Source organism: Oncorhynchus clarkii, chromosome 27 (genome assembly GCF_045791955.1).
Source record: "Oncorhynchus clarkii lewisi isolate Uvic-CL-2024 chromosome 27, UVic_Ocla_1.0, whole genome shotgun sequence".
NCBI lineage: Eukaryota > Metazoa > Chordata > Actinopteri > Salmoniformes > Salmonidae > Oncorhynchus > Oncorhynchus clarkii.
This window is the reverse complement of record NC_092173.1, coordinates 42,379,917-42,398,385: the sequence shown is the minus strand read 5'-3', so window position 1 is coordinate 42,398,385 and position 18,469 is coordinate 42,379,917. Positions and strand designations below refer to the sequence as shown.

Sequence of the window (18,469 nt, the reverse complement as noted above, 5' to 3'; positions counted from 1 at the left end):
CACGTTAAGGCCAGTTTCCTGGGACAGATTAAGTCTAACCCCCCCACCCCCACCTTGAATTTGCTACAGTACAGTCATCTGAGCCGTACTGCCCTACCAAGCTAAAAGGCAGTACATGCTCAGTTGGGTTGCTACATTTAAATACATGCTTAATCATGTGGACAAGTATCCCGCCTCTATTGTGTTCAGGAGAAAATGGGGCCCATGTTAGCCAGTAACTGGGGGTTAGCCCATGTTAGCCAGTAACTGGGGGTTAGCCCATGTTAGCCAGTAACTGGGGGTTAGCCCATGTTAGCCAGTAACTGGGGGTTAGCCCATGTTAGCCAGTAACTGGGGGTTAGCCCATGTTAGCCAGTAACTGGGGGTTAGCCCATGTTAGCCAGTAACTGGGGGTTAGCCCATGTTAGCCAGTAACTGGGGGTTAGCCCATGTTAGCCAGTAACTGGGGGTTAGCCCATGTTAGCCAGTAACTGGGGGTTAGCCCATGTTAGCCAGTAACTGGGGGTTAGCCCATGTTAGCCAGTAACTGGGGGTTAGCCCATGTTAGCCAGTAACTGGGCGTTTAGCCCATGTTAGCCAGTAACTGGGGGTTAGCCCATGTTAGCAGTAACTGGGGGTTAGCCCATGTTAGCCAGTAACTGGGGGTTAGCCCATGTTAGCCAGTAACTGGGGGTTAGCCCATGTTAGCCAGTAACTGGGGGTTAGCCCATGTTAGCAGTAACTGGGGGTTAGCCCATGTTAGCCAGTAACTGGGGTTTAGCCCATGTTAGCAGTAACTGGGCGTTTAGCCCATGTTAGCCAGTAAATGGGGGTTAGCCCATGTTAGCCAGTTACTGGGGGTTTAGCCCATGTTAGCAGTAACTGGGGGTTAAGCCCATTTTAGCCAGTAACTGGGGGTTTAGCCCATGTTAGCCAGTAACTGGGGGTTTAGCCCAAGTTAGCAGTAACTGGGCGTTTAGCCCATGTTAGCCAGTAAATGGGGGTTAGCCCATGTTAGCCAGTAACTGGGGTTTAGCCCATGTTAGCAGTAACTGGGCGTTTAGCCCATGTTAGCCAGTAAATGGGGGTTAGCCCATGTTAGCCAGTTACTGGGGGTTTAGCCCATGTTAGCAGTAACTGGGGGTTAAGCCCATTTTAGCCAGTAACTGGGGGTTTAGCCCATGTTAGCCAGTAACTGGGGGTTTAGCCCAAGTTAGCCAGTAACTGGGGGTTTAGCCCATGTTAGCCAGTAATTGGGGGTTTAGCCCATGTTAGCCAGTAACTGGGCGTATAGCCCATGTTTTCCTCAGTTCCACGCTATGATCAGTTACTGCCTTTTTACTTAGTAGGGCAACGTAGGTGTTTCCTGTTTCAGGTTTCTGCCAGTGTGTGCGCGTGTGACTGAACCCTGTGTGCGTGTGCGTGTGCGTGTGCGTGTGGGTGTGTGTGTGTGTGTGTGTGTGTGTGTGTGACTGAACCCCGTGTGTGTGTGTGTGTGTGTGCCTGAACCCTGTGTGTGTGTGTGTGCCTGAACCCCGTGTGTGTGTGTGTGTGTGTCTGACCCGTGGGTGTTTCCTGCGACTGCTGTGACGGCTCTTCATGCGGGTCAGGTCTCTGGCCAGACCAAACTCTGACACCTTTACCTCCCAGGGAAACCTGCTCACCATGATGTTCCTGAGGGCCAGGTCACAGTGCACCACCTGAAACACAACACAGATCCCAGAACAGTTACTGTCACCTGAACGGTACGCAACACCATCTATAAGGACAGATCCCAGAACAGTTACTGTCACCTGAACGGTATGTAACACTGTGTGTAAGGACAGATCCCAGAACAGCACTATTTTCTGACTGTACTGTGTCTATCATGATGTTCTGTAGCTGTGTTTACTGTCTGTAAGAACTAGTCATAGGTCACAGTGCACCACCTGGAACACAGACCCCAGAACAGTTTCTGACTGACTGACTGGTCCAAGAGCAGTTAAATGCCAGTGGCAGTTTGGTGTCATAAGGAATGAGTGGGAGGAGGAGGAAACTGGGTACCATTTTGGATCGGAGGTGTTCCATGGCCAGTGCGATGTGATAGGACGCGATGGTGAGCAAGCTCTGTAGCTCAGGGTCAGAGGTCAGATCGTCTTTGTGGGTCTGAAGGAAGCGCCGCAGGGTTCCGTAGCTCACAAACTCCATGATCAACACATAGGGTTCTGGGAGGACACACACACACACACACACACTGGAATTCAGCTTGTAGTAGTTAATAGTAGGTAATATATTATAGATAAGGTGGCACTCTTTTTCTATTCTATATGGAGACAATGTAAATAATGCAGTCAGTCAGAGTGGTCAAATATAGCACACTATAAAAGTAGGGTGACGTTTGGCACGCAGCCCTGAAGATCAGCTCGTTTTCCCTCCTGACCCTCGGTGGTTCTCCAGTCCAGCAGATGGAGATGCTGTCTGTTCTTACCCTTGGTGGTTCTCCAGTCCAGCAGATGGAGATGCTGTCTGTTCTTACCCTTGGTGGTTCTCCAGTCCAGCAGATGGAGGGGCTGTCTGTTCTTACCCTCGGTGGTGTTCCAGTCCAGCAGATGGAGGGGCTGTCTGTTCTTACCCTCGGTGGTGTTCCAGTCCAGCAGCTGGAGAATGTTCTTGTGGTGCACCAGCTTCCGCATAATGGATACCTCCATCTCCATACGCTTAGGGGTCACACCTACAGGACAAAATGGATGCTATTAGTGAAAACCAGATTGAACTCTCAGGGTTTTACTCGCATATATTATTTAATCAGGAAGTGCTCATTGAGATTTTAAATCTCTTTTTTCAAGAGCGTCCTGGCCAAGATAGGCAGCACCAAGTCATTACACAATTACAGACAGACAACATGAATTACTACAGGTAATCTAGTAAAAACTAAATCATAAAACAGCTAATTAAAAACATTGATAGGTCAGGGAATCAGCCTCAAAATCCTTCGTCAGTGATTTAAAAACACCAATCAGGACAAGTTCTTCCACTTTAAAATAATTTTGTAAGGCGTTCCAAGCCAATGGCGCAGAGGACATAAAAGCCCTTTTACCAAATTCAGTTTGGACATTTGGAACAGTTAGCAGGATAAAGTCCAGCGAACGAAGAGACGACCCACCACATTTCTGAACAATAAAAATGCCCAAATAAAAAGGTAGTAAACCCAAAATGGCATTGTTAGTAAAAGTATACCAGTGACTGAGCCTACGAGTGACTAGAGAAGGCCAGCCAACCCTAGTATACAAAGTGCAGTGGTGTGTAAGGGTTTTGCAGTTTAAAATAAATCTCAAAGTGCCATGGTAAAGAGTGTCAATTGATCTCAAACACTGAGTGGGAGCATTCACATATAAAATATCCCCATAGTCTAGTAAAGGCATAAATGTAGCTGATACTAGCCTCCTTCTGGCTTCAAAAGAAAAACAGGCCTTATTCCTAAAATAAAATCCCAATTTCAGCTTCAATTTTTTGTAAGTTGTTGAATATGCCATTTAAAAGAGAGGCCGTCATCAATTAAAATTCCAAGATATTTATATGAGGTTACAGCCTCAATCTCCTTGCCCTGACAGGTAGTCATAGGTGAAAGGTTCAGAGGTATATTTCTTGCTTTAGAAAACACCATTAGTTTAGTTTTGTCAGTATTGAGGATAAGCTATGTTGAACAGTATTAAAAGCAGTTTGCATGTTCTGGAAAGCTTTTGAGAGAGACCAGGCACAACAATAAATTACAGTATCATCAGCATTAAAGTGAAGTTGCGCATTTAGCAAATTTTTGTCAAAATGATTCATATAAAATGAATACGAGGGGACCAAGTACAGAGCCTTGGGGCACACCATTACAGACAGACAATTCAACAGACATGAGCCCATCAAATTGAGTGCACTGAGTTCTATCAGACAGGTAGTTAGAAAACCATGCAACTGCATTCTCCGAAAGACCTAAGCTCGACAATCTCTGTCTCAGTATAGCATGATCAACTGTATCAAAAGTGAGTGAGACACAGTGCTGTTTTTTTGTCAAGGGCTTCAGTGATATCATTTAAAACCTTCATGGCTGCTGTAATTGTGCTGTGCTTCTTCCTGAAGCCCGATTGGTACATTGACAACATAGAGTTAGTATAGAACAACTATTTTTGCTGTTCACTAACAACGGTTTCAGGTATTTTCTTCAGGGGTGACAGCTTTGAGATTGGCCTATAATTATTTAAAAGAGTTGGATCTCCCACTTAAAAAGTGGTAGGACTTAAAAAGTGGTTTGGAATTTCATTACATTCCAGGGTTAGATTGAACAGATATGTAAGTGGTTCAGCTATGAAATCAGCTGCCAGTTTTAATAAAAAAAGCAGGGATCAAGAAGATCAAGACCTGCAGGTTCTCTCTGATCTAAGGATTTCAGGGCTTTATCAGGGCTCTTGCACTGAGAATGGCAAAAAGCTAAAAGTTTGACCAGCTCTCACTGGTTCATCCACACAGGGTTGTACAGAGACAGAGGACACTGGTTCATCCACACAGGGTTGAACAGAGACAGAGGACACTGGTTCATCCACACAGGGTTGAACAGAGACAGAGGACACTGGTTCATCTACACAGGGTTGAACAGAGACAGAGGACACTGGTTCATCCACACAGGGTTGAACAGAGACAGAGGACAGTGGTTCATCCACACAGGGTTGAACAGAGACAGAGGACACTGGTTCATCCACTTAGGGTTGTACAGAGACAGAGGACACAGGTTCATCCACACAGGGTTGAACAGAGACAGAGGACACTGGTTCATCCACACAGGGTTGAACAGAGACAGAGGACACTGGTTCATCCACACAGGGTTGTCCAGAGACAGAGGACACTGGTTCATCCACACAGGGTTGTACAGAGACAGAGGACACTGGTTCATCCACACAGGGTTGTCCAGAGACAGAGGACACTGGTTCATCCACACAGGGTTGAACAGAGACAGAGGACACTGGTTCATCCACACAGGGTTGGACAGAGACAGAGGACACTGAATCAAACAACCTACCAGATGATACAAAGTGCTCATTGAAACAATTCAGCATTTCAGTTTTGTCATATAGAGCAACAGAATCCTTCAAAACACATGACGGTAATTCATTAACATTACTGTTACCAGACATAGACTTAAAAGCCTTCCAAAACATTCTAGAATCATTCAGGTTATCAGTGGTAACAGACATAAAATATTCAGACTTGGTCTTCCTGAGAAGAAAAGAACACTTGTTTCGGAACTGACTAAAAACAAGCCATTCAGTATCAGAACATGATTTCCTTGTTTTAGCCCAGGCTAGATTACGATGGTGAATAATACAAGACAGCTCAGAAGAAAACCATGGATTATCCCGCCCTTTAACCCTGAACCTGCGGAATGGGGCATGTTTATTTACTATTTGGAGAAAAAAAACCATCATGAAATCATTTCCAGGCAGTTTCCACATCAGGGATAAACTCAATCTTACTCCAGTCAAAATAAAACAAAATCAGGAAAGAAATCCTGCTTATTAAAAACTATTAATTTCTCTTAGGAATAAAGAGTGGGTTTGTCTTATGAACCTTAGTGTTTCTAACAGCAACAACAGCACAAATCACTTAAATCATGACAACAACAAAAAACACCAACCGCAGAATATTTATGTGGAACATTTGTCAATATCAAATCAATCCGGGTAGATATGGATTTTGCTATGTGACCTAGAATGTATATTTAGGAGCACCAGTACGCCTAGAATAATTAAGGCTTTTAGCTTTAATACCTCAAATATCTTTCATTGTGCCCCTAAATTTCTGTGTGCACTTACATTTCTCAATTTAGGCGCACATGTTCTCCTTGTAAAAGCTCAGCGTAAAGCCCTTGGCTCTTTGTGTACATCCCAAATAACATGCTATTCCTTATACAGACCTTGGCCCCACTCTCCGAGGGGGCCTCTAGAAGAGTTGGAACATGCCCCCAATTTTTTTTTCCCAATTCACACACGCTTATTTATACACACTTGTACATGTGTGAAATAGTACAAATAGAAGCCATCACTAGTTACCACACCCACAATGTAAGCCTACTGTACCCTCTTTGGTGATCTTGCAGGTGAACATGCCGTGTCCCTTGCAAGTTCCCCGTGTCATCCTGGCCTTGTAGAAGACTCCCTCCTTCCCTGCCTTGATGAGCTGCAGCAGACTGAGGTCTGCCTTCGTGAAGCGGGGACCCTGGGGAAAATCACACGACTGTGGTTGTTATACTGTCTATAGACTTACTCAACTCTGTATACTTTTTAAACTGTGTACAACAGTGGTGGCTGGTGTGTGTGTGTGTGTGTGGGAGGGAAGCTAGAGGAGGACGGGCTCATTGTAATGAACGGAATGGAATTCATGGAACCGAGTAAAACGTGGTTTTCATGTGTTTGATACCATTCCATTAATTCCATTCCGGCCATTACAATGAGCCCGTCCTCCTATAGCTCCTCCCACCAGCCTCCTCTGATATACAATATGGTTATTACCTACTGTACATCATCCATACACACTGTCTGTAGATCCCGTCTGTGTGTGTGTGCCTGTGTGTGTGTGTGCGTGTGTGTATAGTCCTATGCGCGGGTGTGTGTGTGTAGCAAATGTATGCATACCTGTTGCGGTGGCCTCCAAAGCAGTCTGTTAGTTACAGACCTGTTCTTGTTTCTCTGTAGTGACGTCTGCTCCTCAGGGTCCTCTTTCCCCAGCTTCTCTGTCAAGGTGACGGGGTACGGGCTGGGGGAAGCAGGAGAGAGGAGCGGGGAATCTGGAGTGGAAAGTACATTTCCCAGAGGCCTTCCTCCTCGCAGGTCCCGAATGGTCCTCTCCAAGGAACGATACCTGACAACAGCCAGAAGTGAGGATGTTCCGTGTATATACAGACGGTCCATTTGGGAATGGCTAACACAGAAAATATACTATATAGTGCAGTGCATTTGGGAAAGTATTCAGACCCCTTGACTTTTTCCACATTTTGTTACAGCCTTTTGTTACAGCCTTTATTCTAAAATGGATTCAATTGTTTTTTCCCCCCCTCATCAATCTACACACAATATCCCATAATGACATCACAATATCCCATAATGACATCACAATATCCCATAATGACATCACAATACCCCATAATGACATCACAATACCCCATAATTACAAAGCAAAATGTTTTTATTTATTTTTTATGTGCATGAAACACATTTACATAAGTATTCAGACACTTTACTCAGTACTTTGTTGAAGCGCCTTTGGCAGCGATTACAGCCTGGAGTCTTCTTGGGTATGACACTACAAGTGTGGCACCTGTATTTGGGGAGTTTCTTGGCTGTGTGCTTAGAGTCGTTGTCCTATTGGAAGGTGAACCTTCGTCCCAGTCTGAGGTCCTGAGCACTCTGGAGCAGGTTTTCATAAAGGATCTCTCGGTACTTTGCTCTGTTCATCTTGCCCTCAATCCTGACGAGTCTCCCAGTCCCATGATGCTGCCCCCACCATGCTTCACCGTAGGGATGGTGCCAGGTTTCCTCCAGACGTGACACTTGGCATTCAGGCCAAACTTTTCAATCTTGTTTCTCATGGTCTGAGAGTCTTTAAGTGACTTTAGCAAACTCCAAGTGGGCTGTCATGTGCCTTTAAATGAGGAGTGGTTTCCGTCTGGCCCCTCTACCATAAAGGCCTGATTGGTGGAGTGAACATCAGATTCTTGGTCACCTCCCTGACCAAGGCCCTTCTACCCCAATTGCTCAGTTTGGCCGGGCGGCCAGCTCTAGGAAGAGTCTTTGTGGTTCCAAACTTCTTCCATTTAAGAATGATGGAGGACACTGTGTTCTCGGGGACCTTCAATGGTGCAGAAATGTTTTGGTACCCTTCCCCAGATATGTGCCTCGAACACAATCCTGTCTCGGACCTCTACGGACAATTCCTTCGACCTCATGTTTTGGTTTTTACTCGGTCATGCACAGTTCTCAACTGGGCACGCAAGGTGAAAGGTGACATGAGGTTCTGATCGTAGCGATATCTGATCTGGTTGGAGGTTCTGAGTTTTGGTTTTTAGCCATTATGTCCGTTGACCATTTGTCTTTGTAGCTTAGTTTTAAGTTGTGTTCGATCATGTTAACATTGCATCGTAACGTGTTTCTAAATATATGTGTGGTAGATCTGCTTCCTTAAATACAGCATTGAGTTCCTTTCTCAAGGGTGGAAGGAGAACTTTTTCATCTGTGTATAATGGTATCCCCAAAGGCGTGTCATCTAATTGAACTCCTAGGTTAGAAGGCTTGATTAGCTGGGCCAAGTCATTTATAAAAAATGACAAACAAAGCGGGGAAGAGCATGTTGCCTTGTTTGACTCCAAACAGGGAAAACATTTGGTCTTCAACTCATTTACCTGTCCACAGGAGACTGGTGCATTCTCTCAACCAGCTTCACCTGGAATGCTTTTCCAACTGTCTTGAAGGAGTTCCCACATATGATGCGCACTGGCTTGGTGCTTGGCTGCTTTTTCTTCACTCTGTGGTCCAACTCATCCCAAACCATCTCAGTTGGTTTGAGGTCGGGTGATTGTGGAGGCCAGGTCATCTGATGCAGCACTCCATCACTCTCCTTCTTGGACAAATAGCCCTTACACAGCCTGGAGGTGTTTTGGGTTATTGTAGAAATACAAATGATAGTCCCACTAAGCGCTAACCAGATGGGATGGTGTATCGCTGCAGAATACTGTGGTAGACATGCTGGTTAAGTGTGCCTTGAATTCTAAATAAATCCAGACAGTGTCACTAGCAAAGCACCTTCACACCTCCTCCTCCATGCTTCACGGTGTGAACCACACACGCGGCGATTATCAGTTCACCCTACTCTGCGTCTCACAATGACATGGCGGTTGGAACCAAAAATCTCAAATTTGGACTCGTCAAACCAAAGGACAGATTTCCACCAGTCTAATGTCCATTGCTCGTGTTTCTTAGCCCAAGCAAGTCTCTTCTTCTTATTGGTGTCCTTTAGTAGTGGTTTCTTTGCAGCATTTTGACCATGAAGGCCTGATTCACACAGTCTTCTCTGAACAGTTGATGTTGAGATGTGTCTGTTACTTGACCTCTGTGAAGCATTTATTTGGACTGCAATTTCTGAGGCTAGTAACTCTAATGAACTTATCCTCTTCCGCAGAGGTAACTCTGGTTCTTCCTTTCCTGTGGCGGTCCTCATGAGAGCCAGTTTCATCATAGCGCTTTATGGTTTTTGCGACTGCACTTGAAGAAACTTTCAAAGTTCTTGAAATGTTTCATATTGAGTGACCTTCATGTCTTAAAGTAATGATGGACTGTTGTTTCTCTTTGCTTATTTGAGCTGTTCTTGCCATAATATGGAGCTGGTCTTTTACCAAATAGGGCTATCTTCTGTATACCACCTCTACCTTGTCACAACACAACTGTTTGGCCCAAAGACATTGTGAAAGGAAAGAAATCCCCCAAATTAACTTATAACAAAGCACACCTGTTAACTGAAATAAATTCCAGGTGACTTTTATTTAACGAGGCAAGTCAGTTAAGAACAAATTCTTGTTTAAAATTACAGCCTACCGGGGAACAGTGGGTTAACTCTTTTTTGCTTACTACATGATTCCATATGTGTTATTTCATAGTTTTGATGTCTTCACTATTATTCTACAATGTAGAAAATAGTAAAAATAAAGAAAAACCTTTAAATAAGTAGGTGTGTCCAAACCTTTGACTGATACTGTACGTTGCTAACTACCATGACAAAGACCAAAGCCGGTAGGAGTACCGTTGAGGACAGTGGTGTCCCTCTATCACAGGGGAAGGATCTTTAAAACAAACAAAAAGACACCTAGAAGCAGTTGTTACAACAACAAGAAAAAAGTTAAGTGTTTTGTCCAAATACTGGTGGAGTCAACTAATAAAATAATGGACCAGACCAGAGAGGTCCAGGACCTGAAGAACAGTGTGCAGTTCTCCCAGGGCCAGCTCGATGGAGTTTAAACAGGAGAACGGCAAGACGACTGCAATCTTTAAGTCATTTGAGATGATTGGACATCAGTTGTGTGTGTGTGAATCCATGATTACAATGACGGATACATTTGATTATCTCGAGGGACAATCAAGGCGAAATAACATGGTTGTGGATGGAATTGCAGAATCTCCACATGAGACCTGGACGGACTCTGAGGACAAAGTGAGGGAAACGATCTCTGAGAAATTGAAGATGGACCACAGGAAGATTGAGGTGGAGCTAGCCCACAGGACTGGAAAACCCACATCCGGCCCAGCTGACAGGCCCAGGCCAATAGTGGTCAAGTTCCTGAGGTTCAAGGACAAGGTAATGTAGCTGTTCTGGAAAGAGCTAAGAACTTGAGAGGCCGTATATTTTCCTTAATGAGGACTATCCTGACGCTGTGCGCCAGAAGAGGAACGAACTTATCCCAGCCAAGAAAGCTGCCAGAGCGAGTGGGGACACTGCTTACATCTGCTATAACAGGCTCATTGTCCGCTCTCCCTCCCAGAAGCCTGGAAGGGGTCTGAGTTCCAAGCCTATGGGTTCGTAGCTTCACCCCCACAGCACACACACACCCACACACCAATTGATTAATGGACTGTTGAATGTAAAAAATGTTCTCTTGCTTTGTTAGCTCTTTTCGGAATTATGTCTATCTCTGATAAGCTACCCAGGAAAGGACTGAAAATAGCAGCCCATATTAATAAATAGAGCCTTAGAAATAAAGGTTAATGAAATCAATAACTTGCTAACATCAGATAATATTTATACAGTGCACTAGGAAAGTATTCAGACCCCTTGAATTTTTCCACATTTTGTTACGTTACAGCCTTATTCTAAAACTGATTTTTTTAAGTACTCAGTAATCTACACACATTAAAAATTTAAAACAGAAATACCTTATTTACATATGTATTCAGAACCTTTGCTATGAAATGTGAAATTGAGCTCAGGTACATCCTGTTTTCATTGATTGATTGAACTTCAAATGATTGGACATGATTTGGAAAGGCAAACACCTGTCTATATAAAGGTCCCACAGTTAAGAGTTTATGTCAGAGCAAAATCCAAACCATGAGGTTGAAGGAATTGTCTGTAGAGCTCCAAGATGGGATTGTGTTCGAGGCACAGATCTGGGGAAGGGTACCAAAAAATATCTGCAGCATTGAAGGTCCCCAAGTGGCCTCCATCATTCTTAAATGGAAGAAGTTTGAAACCACCAAGACACTTCCTAGATGTCTGCTCTACCCAGAATTACAACCAACCAATTGCTGCATTACCATTACCAAAGAACATAAATGGTTAAAGAAAATTGTGATGAATAAAAACATATACCAATTAAGGACCAAAAAATGGACAGCTGTGCCATATAAATATGGGTTCGTAGCTTCACCCCCACAGCACACACACTACGAACCCATATTTATATGGACAGCTGTGCCATATAAATATGGGTTCGTAGCTTCACCCCCACAGCACACACACTACGAACCCATATTTATATGGACAGCTGTGCCATATAAATATGGGTTCGTAGCTTCACCCCCACAGCACACACACTACGAACCCATATTTATATGGACAGCTGTGCCATATACAGTGCCTTGCGAAAGTATTCGGCCCCCTTGAACTTTGTGACCTTTTGCCACATTTCAGGCTTCAAACATAAAGATATAAAACTGTATTTTTTTGTGAAGAATCAACAACAAGTGGGACACAATCATGAAGTGGAACGACATTTATTGGATATTTCAAACTTTTTTAACAAATCAAAAACTGAAAAATTGGGCGTGCAAAATTATTCAGCCCCCTTAAGTTAATACTTTGTAGCGCCACCTTTTGCTGCGATTACAGCTGTAAGTCGCTTGGGGTATGTCTCTATCAGTTTTGCACATCGAGAGACTGACATTTTTTTCCCATTCCTCCTTGCAAAACAGCTCGAGCTCAGTGAGGTTGGATGGAGAGCATTTGTGAACAGCAGTTTTCAGTTCTTTCCACAGATTCTCGATTGGATTCAGGTCTGGACTTTGACTTGGCCATTCTAACACCTGGATATGTTTATTTTTGAACCATTCCATTGTAGATTTTGCTTTATGTTTTGGATCATTGTCTTGTTGGAAGACAAATCTCCGTCCCAGTCTCAGGTCTTTTGCAGACTCCATCAGGTTTTCTTCCAGAATGGTCCTGTATTTGGCTCCATCCATCTTCCCATCAATTTTAACCATCTTCCCTGTCCCTGCTGAAGAAAAGCAGGCCCAAACCATGATGCTGCCACCACCATGTTTGACAGTGGGGATGGTGTGTTCTGTTGTGTTGCTTTTACGCCAAACATAACGTTTTGCATTGTTGCCAAAAAGTTCAATTTTGGTTTCATCTGACCAGAGCACCTTCTTCCACATGTTTGGTGTGTCTCCCAGGTGGCTTGTGGCAAACTTTAAACGACACTTTTTATGGATATCTTTAAGAAATGGCTTTCTTCTTGCCACTCTTCCATAAAGGCCAGATTTGTGCAATATACGACTGATTGTTGTCCTATGGACAGAGTCTCCCACCTCAGCTGTAGATCTCTGCAGTTCATCCAGAGTGATCATGGGCCTCTTGGCTGCATCTCTGATCAGTCTTCTCCTTGTATGAGCTGAAAGTTTAGAGGGACGGCCAGGTCTTGGTAGATTTGCAGTGGTCTGATACTCCTTCCATTTCAATATTATCGCTTGCACAGTGCTCCTTGGGATGTTTAAAGCTTGGGAAATATTTTTGTATCCAAATCTGGCTTTAAACTTCTTCACAACAGTATCTCGGACCTGCCTGGTGTGTTCCTTGTTCTTCATGATGCTCTCTGCGCTTTTAACAGACCTCTGAGACTATCACAGTGCAGGTGCATTTATACGGAGACTTGATTACACACAGGTGGATTGTATTTATCATCATTAGTCATTTAGGTCAACATTGGATCATTCAGAGATCCTCACTGAACTTCTGGAGAGAGTTTGCTGCACTGAAAGTAAAGGGGCTGAATAATTTTGCACGCCCAATTTTTCAGTTTTTGATTTGTTAAAAAAGTTTGAAATATCCAATAAATGTCATTCCACTTCATGATTGTGTCCCACTTGTTGTTGATTCTTCACAAAAAAATACAGTTTTATATCTTTATGTTTGAAGCCTGAAATGTGGCAAAAGGTCGCAAAGTTCAAGGGGCCGAATACTGAAGAAGAATTGCAACACTTGCTTAGAACTAACGCTGCAGACAGCAATACTGGGTGATTTGAAAAGTCATAGTCAATCAATAATATAATACATATTTTAGCAAAAAATGTTTATTTAATTTACAATCTGTAGAGGTTATGAGAATAGAAAGGTTCAGTACTTTTGTTAAGCATCACCGCACAGTTGAACAATATACAGTGGGGCAAAAAAGTATTTAGTCAGCCATCAATTGTCAAGTTCTCCCACTTAAAAAGATGGTACAGAAGGTACACTTCAACTATGACAGACAAAATGATAATTTTTTCTCTCCAGAAAATCACATTGTAGGATTTTTAATGAATTTATTTGCAAATTATGGTGGAAAATAAGTTGTTTTTTTTTGCCCCGCTGTATACTTTAAAAAATACTCTTCCTAGAGCTGGCCGACCGGCCAAACTGAGGGCCTGGGTCAGGGAGGTGACATAGAACCCAATGGTCACTCAGACAGAGCTGTGGAGTTCCCATGTGAAGATGACAGAAACTTCCAGAAGGACAATCATCTCTGCAGCATTCCACCAATCAGGCCTTTAGGGTAGAGTGGCCAGACACAAGCCACTCCTGCGTAAAAGGCAAGACAGCCCACTTGGAGTTTGCCAAAAGACACTAAAATACTCTCAGACCGTGAGAAACAAGATTCTCTAGTCTGATGAAACCAAGATTGAACTCTTTGGCCTGAATGCCAAGCATCACATCTGGAGGAAACCTGGCACCATCCCCACAGTGAAGCATGGTGGTGGCAGCAACATGCTGTGGGGATGTTTTTCAGTGGCAGGGACAGGGAGACTAGTCAGAATCAAGGCAAAGATGATCGGAGCAGAGTACAGAGAGATCCTTAAAGGAAACCTGCTCCAGAGCACTCAGGACCTGACTGGGATGACGGTTCACCTTCCAACAGGACAATGACCCTAAGCACCCAACCAAGACAATGCAGGTAGGGCTTCGGGACAAGTCTCCGAATGTCCCTGAGTGGCCCAGCCAGGGCCCGGACTTAAACCCGATTGAACATCTCTGGAGAGACCTGAAAATAGCTGTGCAGCAACCTGACAGAGCTTGAGAGGATCTGCAGAGAAGAATGGGAGAAATTCCCCAAATACAGGTGTGCCAAGCTTGTAGCGTCATACCCAAGATGACTCATGGCTGTAATCGCTGCCAAAGGTGCTTCAACAAAGTACTGAGTAAATCTGATATTTCAGTTTTTATTTTTAATAAATTAGCAAAAATCTCTAAAAACATATTTTTTTGTTGTCATTAGGGGTATTGTGTGTAGATTGATGAGGGGGGGAAATAATTAATCAACTTTACAATAAGACTAACGTAACAAAATGTGGAAAGAAATCAAGGGGTTTGAATACTTTCCGAAGGCTTTCTGAGACTCAGATAATTCATTTGATGATACAGCAGTAGAAATACAAGGATATAACATCTATAGAAGAGACACAAATGCTTATGGGGGAGGTGTTGCTGTACATATATTCAGAGCCATATCCCTGTAATGCTTAGAGAAGATCTTATGTTAAGTGTTATTGAAGTGTTGTGGTTGCAGGTTCACTCGCTATATAGGCCACCAAGTGCTAACAGGCAGTATCTAAATAATATGTGTGAAATACTTGATAGTGTATGTGATGTAAACAGAGAGGTCTACTTTCTTGGGGACCTGGATATTGACTGGTTTTCATCAAGCTGTCTGCTCAAGAGGAAGCTTCTTACTGTAACCAGTGCTTGTGGGTGTCATTGGTGTGGGAGGGATCATAATCGTCTTCAAGCCTCGTCAAGGTGCCCGTGGTAACAGTCCTCGGTGCTGTAATGAACCATGCTCTCTCAGATGTGGTATCGCACCTGTTAACACCTTTTCTATAACTTTGTGTGAAATCTATTATTGCAAACGGCAAGTAAAATGTACCCTTTGTGTTTTATAGGAATGCAAGGTATTTAATGTAAATTATTTTATACTTAATGTTTTTTAGACTGTTCATTCTTTCTAAAAAATACATATGAAGTTTATGCAGTGGGGAGAACAAGTATTTGATACACTGCCGATTTTGCAGGTTTTCCTACTTACAAAGCATGTAGAGGTCTGTCATTTTTATCATAGGTACACTTCAACTGTGAGAGACGGAATCTTTAAACAAAAATCCAGAAAATCACATTGTGTGATTTTTAAGTAATTAATTAGCATTTTATTGCATGACATAAGTATTTGATACATCAGAAAAGCAGAACTTAATATTTGGTACAGAAACCTTTGTTTGCAATTACAGAGATCATACGTTTCCTGTAGTTCTTGACCAGGTTTGCACACACTGCAGCAGGGATTTTGACCCACTCCTCCATACAGACCTTCTCCAGATCCTTCAGGTTTCGGGTCTGTCGCTGGGCAATACGGACTTTCAGCTCCCTTCAAAGATGTTCAATTGGATTCAGGCCTGGAGACTGGCTAGGCCACTCCAGGACCTTGCGATGCTTCTTACGGAGCCACTCCTTAGTTGCCCTGGCTGTGTGTTTCGGGTCGTTGTCATGCTGGAAGACCCAGCCACGACCCATCTTCAATGCTCTTACTGAGGGAAGGAGGTTGTAGGCCAAGATCTCGCGATACATGGCCCCATCCATCCTCCCCTCAATACGGTGCAGTCGTCCTGTCCCCTTTGCAGAAAAGCATCCCCAGAGAATGAGGTTTCCACCTCCGTGCTTCACGGTTGGGATGGTGTTCTTGGGGTTGTACTCATCCTTCTTCTTCCTCCAAACACAGCGAGTATAGTTTAGACCAAAAAGCTCTGTTTTTGTCTCATCAGACCACATGACCTTCTCCCATTCCTCCTCTGGATCATCCACATGGTCATTGGCAAACTTCAGACGGGCCTGGACATGTGCTGGCTTGAGCAGGGGGACCTTGCGTGCGCTGCAGGATTTTAATCCATGACGGTGTAGTGTGTTACTAATGGTTTTCTTTGAGACTGTGGTCCCAGCTCTCTTCAGGTCATTGACCAGGTCCTGCCGTGTAGTTCTGGGCTGATCCCTCAACTTCCTCATGATCATTGATGCCCCATGAGGTGAGATCTTGCATGGAGCCCCAGACCGAGGGTGATTGACTGTCATCTTGAACTTCTTCCATTTTCTAATAATTGTGCCAACAGTTGTTGCCTTCTCACCAAGCTGCTTGCCTATTGTCCGTCCTGTAGCCCATCCCAGCCTTGTGCAGGTCTACAATTTTAACCCTGATGTCCTTACACAGCTCTCTGGCCTTGGCCATTGTGGGGAGGTTGGAGTCTGTTTGATTGAGTGTGTGGACAGGTGTCTTTTATACAGGTAACGAGTTCAAACAGGTGCAGTTAATACAGGTAATGAGTGGAGAACAGGAGGGATTCTTAAAGAAAAACTAACAGGTCTGTGAGAGCTGGAATTCTTACTGGTTGGTAGGTGATCAAATACTTATGTCATGCAATAAAATGCAAATTAATTACTTACAAATCATACAATGTGATTTTCTGGATTTTTGTTTTAGATTCCGTCTCTCACAGTTGAAGTGTACCTATGATAAAAATTACAGACCTCTACATGCTTTGTAAGTAGGAAAACCTGCAAAATCGGCAGTGTATCAAATACTTGTTCTCCCCACTGTGTGTGTGTGTGTGTGTGTATATATATATATATTAAATGGTCTAGGGGGGAGTGTATGAATAATTTAAGATAATACACAACGCAGAGGACTAGAGGTCAATGGAGAATTAACGATCAATGGAAATATATATATATATATATATATATATATATATATATATATTTTTTTTCAGTTCACCATTTTCCAGTATGATTTCAATTCTTTAACTTTTTTTTGTCTAACCCCACTTATTCATTTAAATTCCAAAATTGCTTAAGGTTGTTAATTTACAGTTGTTGGGAGATGGTGCTTGGCTCCTCTTATACAGTATCTACAGTCTCTAAAGTCTACACAGCTTTCCTTTCCTCAGCGCCCCAACAGTACTAGCTGACAGAGGCTCACGTAACTTCAAACCGCAATGTTTAATCGAAAAGTAGAATACAGAACATTTCTCACAAACCCATTGAGGTGAGCCCGTCTTACTTTTTGAGCCACAGAGTCCCCAGCACTATGAAAACCAGGACGGTGAGCAGACACACCCCGATGAGGAGGTAATGAGGTAGGTCCAACTTCATGCTGGAAGTGACAGACGAGACTTTAGGTACACACAAGCACGCAAGATAGGTCCCACTATGTACTTAACTTAACTTTCAGACATCTAAGTCTTCACATAAGATTACGTCGAGGCTCATATCCATTTCAGGTGAACTCACTTGGAGAATTGGGTGGTTGAATTGTTCAAGGAGGCCATCATGTCATCATCCTTGTTCATGTCAGTGACGAGTCAGAAAAAGAGACCTCCACCTATCTACCCGTCTAACCCTACTTGTCCTCTCAAAAGGGCCCCTTGGGGAGGATACATCTGTTTCATTACACACTGCCCAACAATAGACTTGGGACAACGTCTAGACTCACAGAAGGATTCTCTGTCGATAACTGTGATGATCTGCTTTTCTCTGAGACCCCTTTGAAGAGAAGACACCCGTTGAGAGGAAATGGAATACATCATATCCTGTGTTAGTGGAGTCAGAAGGACGGGTTTTTGTTTGCTCAAGAACCACACAGCACGGAGGGGAAATGCACAGTAGCATCCCGTGGTTTTCAAAAAAAAAAAAACTGACGCGGATACCGAGCTGTCTGACTGACAGAGACACTTATTACAGCATCTATACAATGAACACCTAGGTCCACGAAATGGTGAGGAACTTATCCGTATCGTGTGACCTTTTTCGGATCAATTACGGGCAGTGAAGGATATAATGAATACGAATTATATGATCTATATGGAGGAGTACGAAGCAGACAGACAAATAAGACAAAACTTCTTCAGTTGGAAATAGGTGCTTCACAGTGAAGTTCGGTCCCGTCTTCGTCCCAAATGGCACCCTGTTTACTATACAGTGCACTACTTTTGCCCAGGGCCCATAGGGCTCTATGTAAGGAATAGGTTGCCATTTAGGACATAAACGATGTCTGTCGTTTTTTGGGGTCAGGCATACATAACAACACGCTGTGTTTGTTTCGGGGAAGTAACTGTTCTGTTCCGACCACCACAGCTGCTAGCTAGTCTGTTCGGCAGAAAGTGACACGGACTAAAAGTGGAGGGTTGGGGTT

General features: G+C 43.5%; 1 protein-coding gene across 1 annotated transcript in view; it reads right to left on the bottom strand.

The window, feature by feature from the left end:
• Nucleotides 1–17,891, bottom strand: part of LOC139386071 (fibroblast growth factor receptor homolog 1) — a 24,488-nt gene extending 6,597 nt beyond the window's left edge. The window contains exons 1-7 of the mRNA XM_071131493.1: nt 17,569–17,891; nt 17,339–17,431; nt 6,633–6,858; nt 6,078–6,216; nt 2,591–2,689; nt 2,023–2,183; nt 1,542–1,679 (exon numbers count right to left, since the gene is read on the bottom strand). Coding sequence (XP_070987594.1) covers nt 1,542–1,679; nt 2,023–2,183; nt 2,591–2,689; nt 6,078–6,216; nt 6,633–6,858; nt 17,339–17,431; nt 17,569–17,627 — 915 coding nt within the window. The 5' untranslated portion in view covers nt 17,628–17,891. The remainder of the gene's footprint in view (nt 1–1,541; nt 1,680–2,022; nt 2,184–2,590; nt 2,690–6,077; nt 6,217–6,632; nt 6,859–17,338; nt 17,432–17,568) is intronic.
• Between the last annotated feature and the right edge of the window lie 578 nt (nt 17,892–18,469).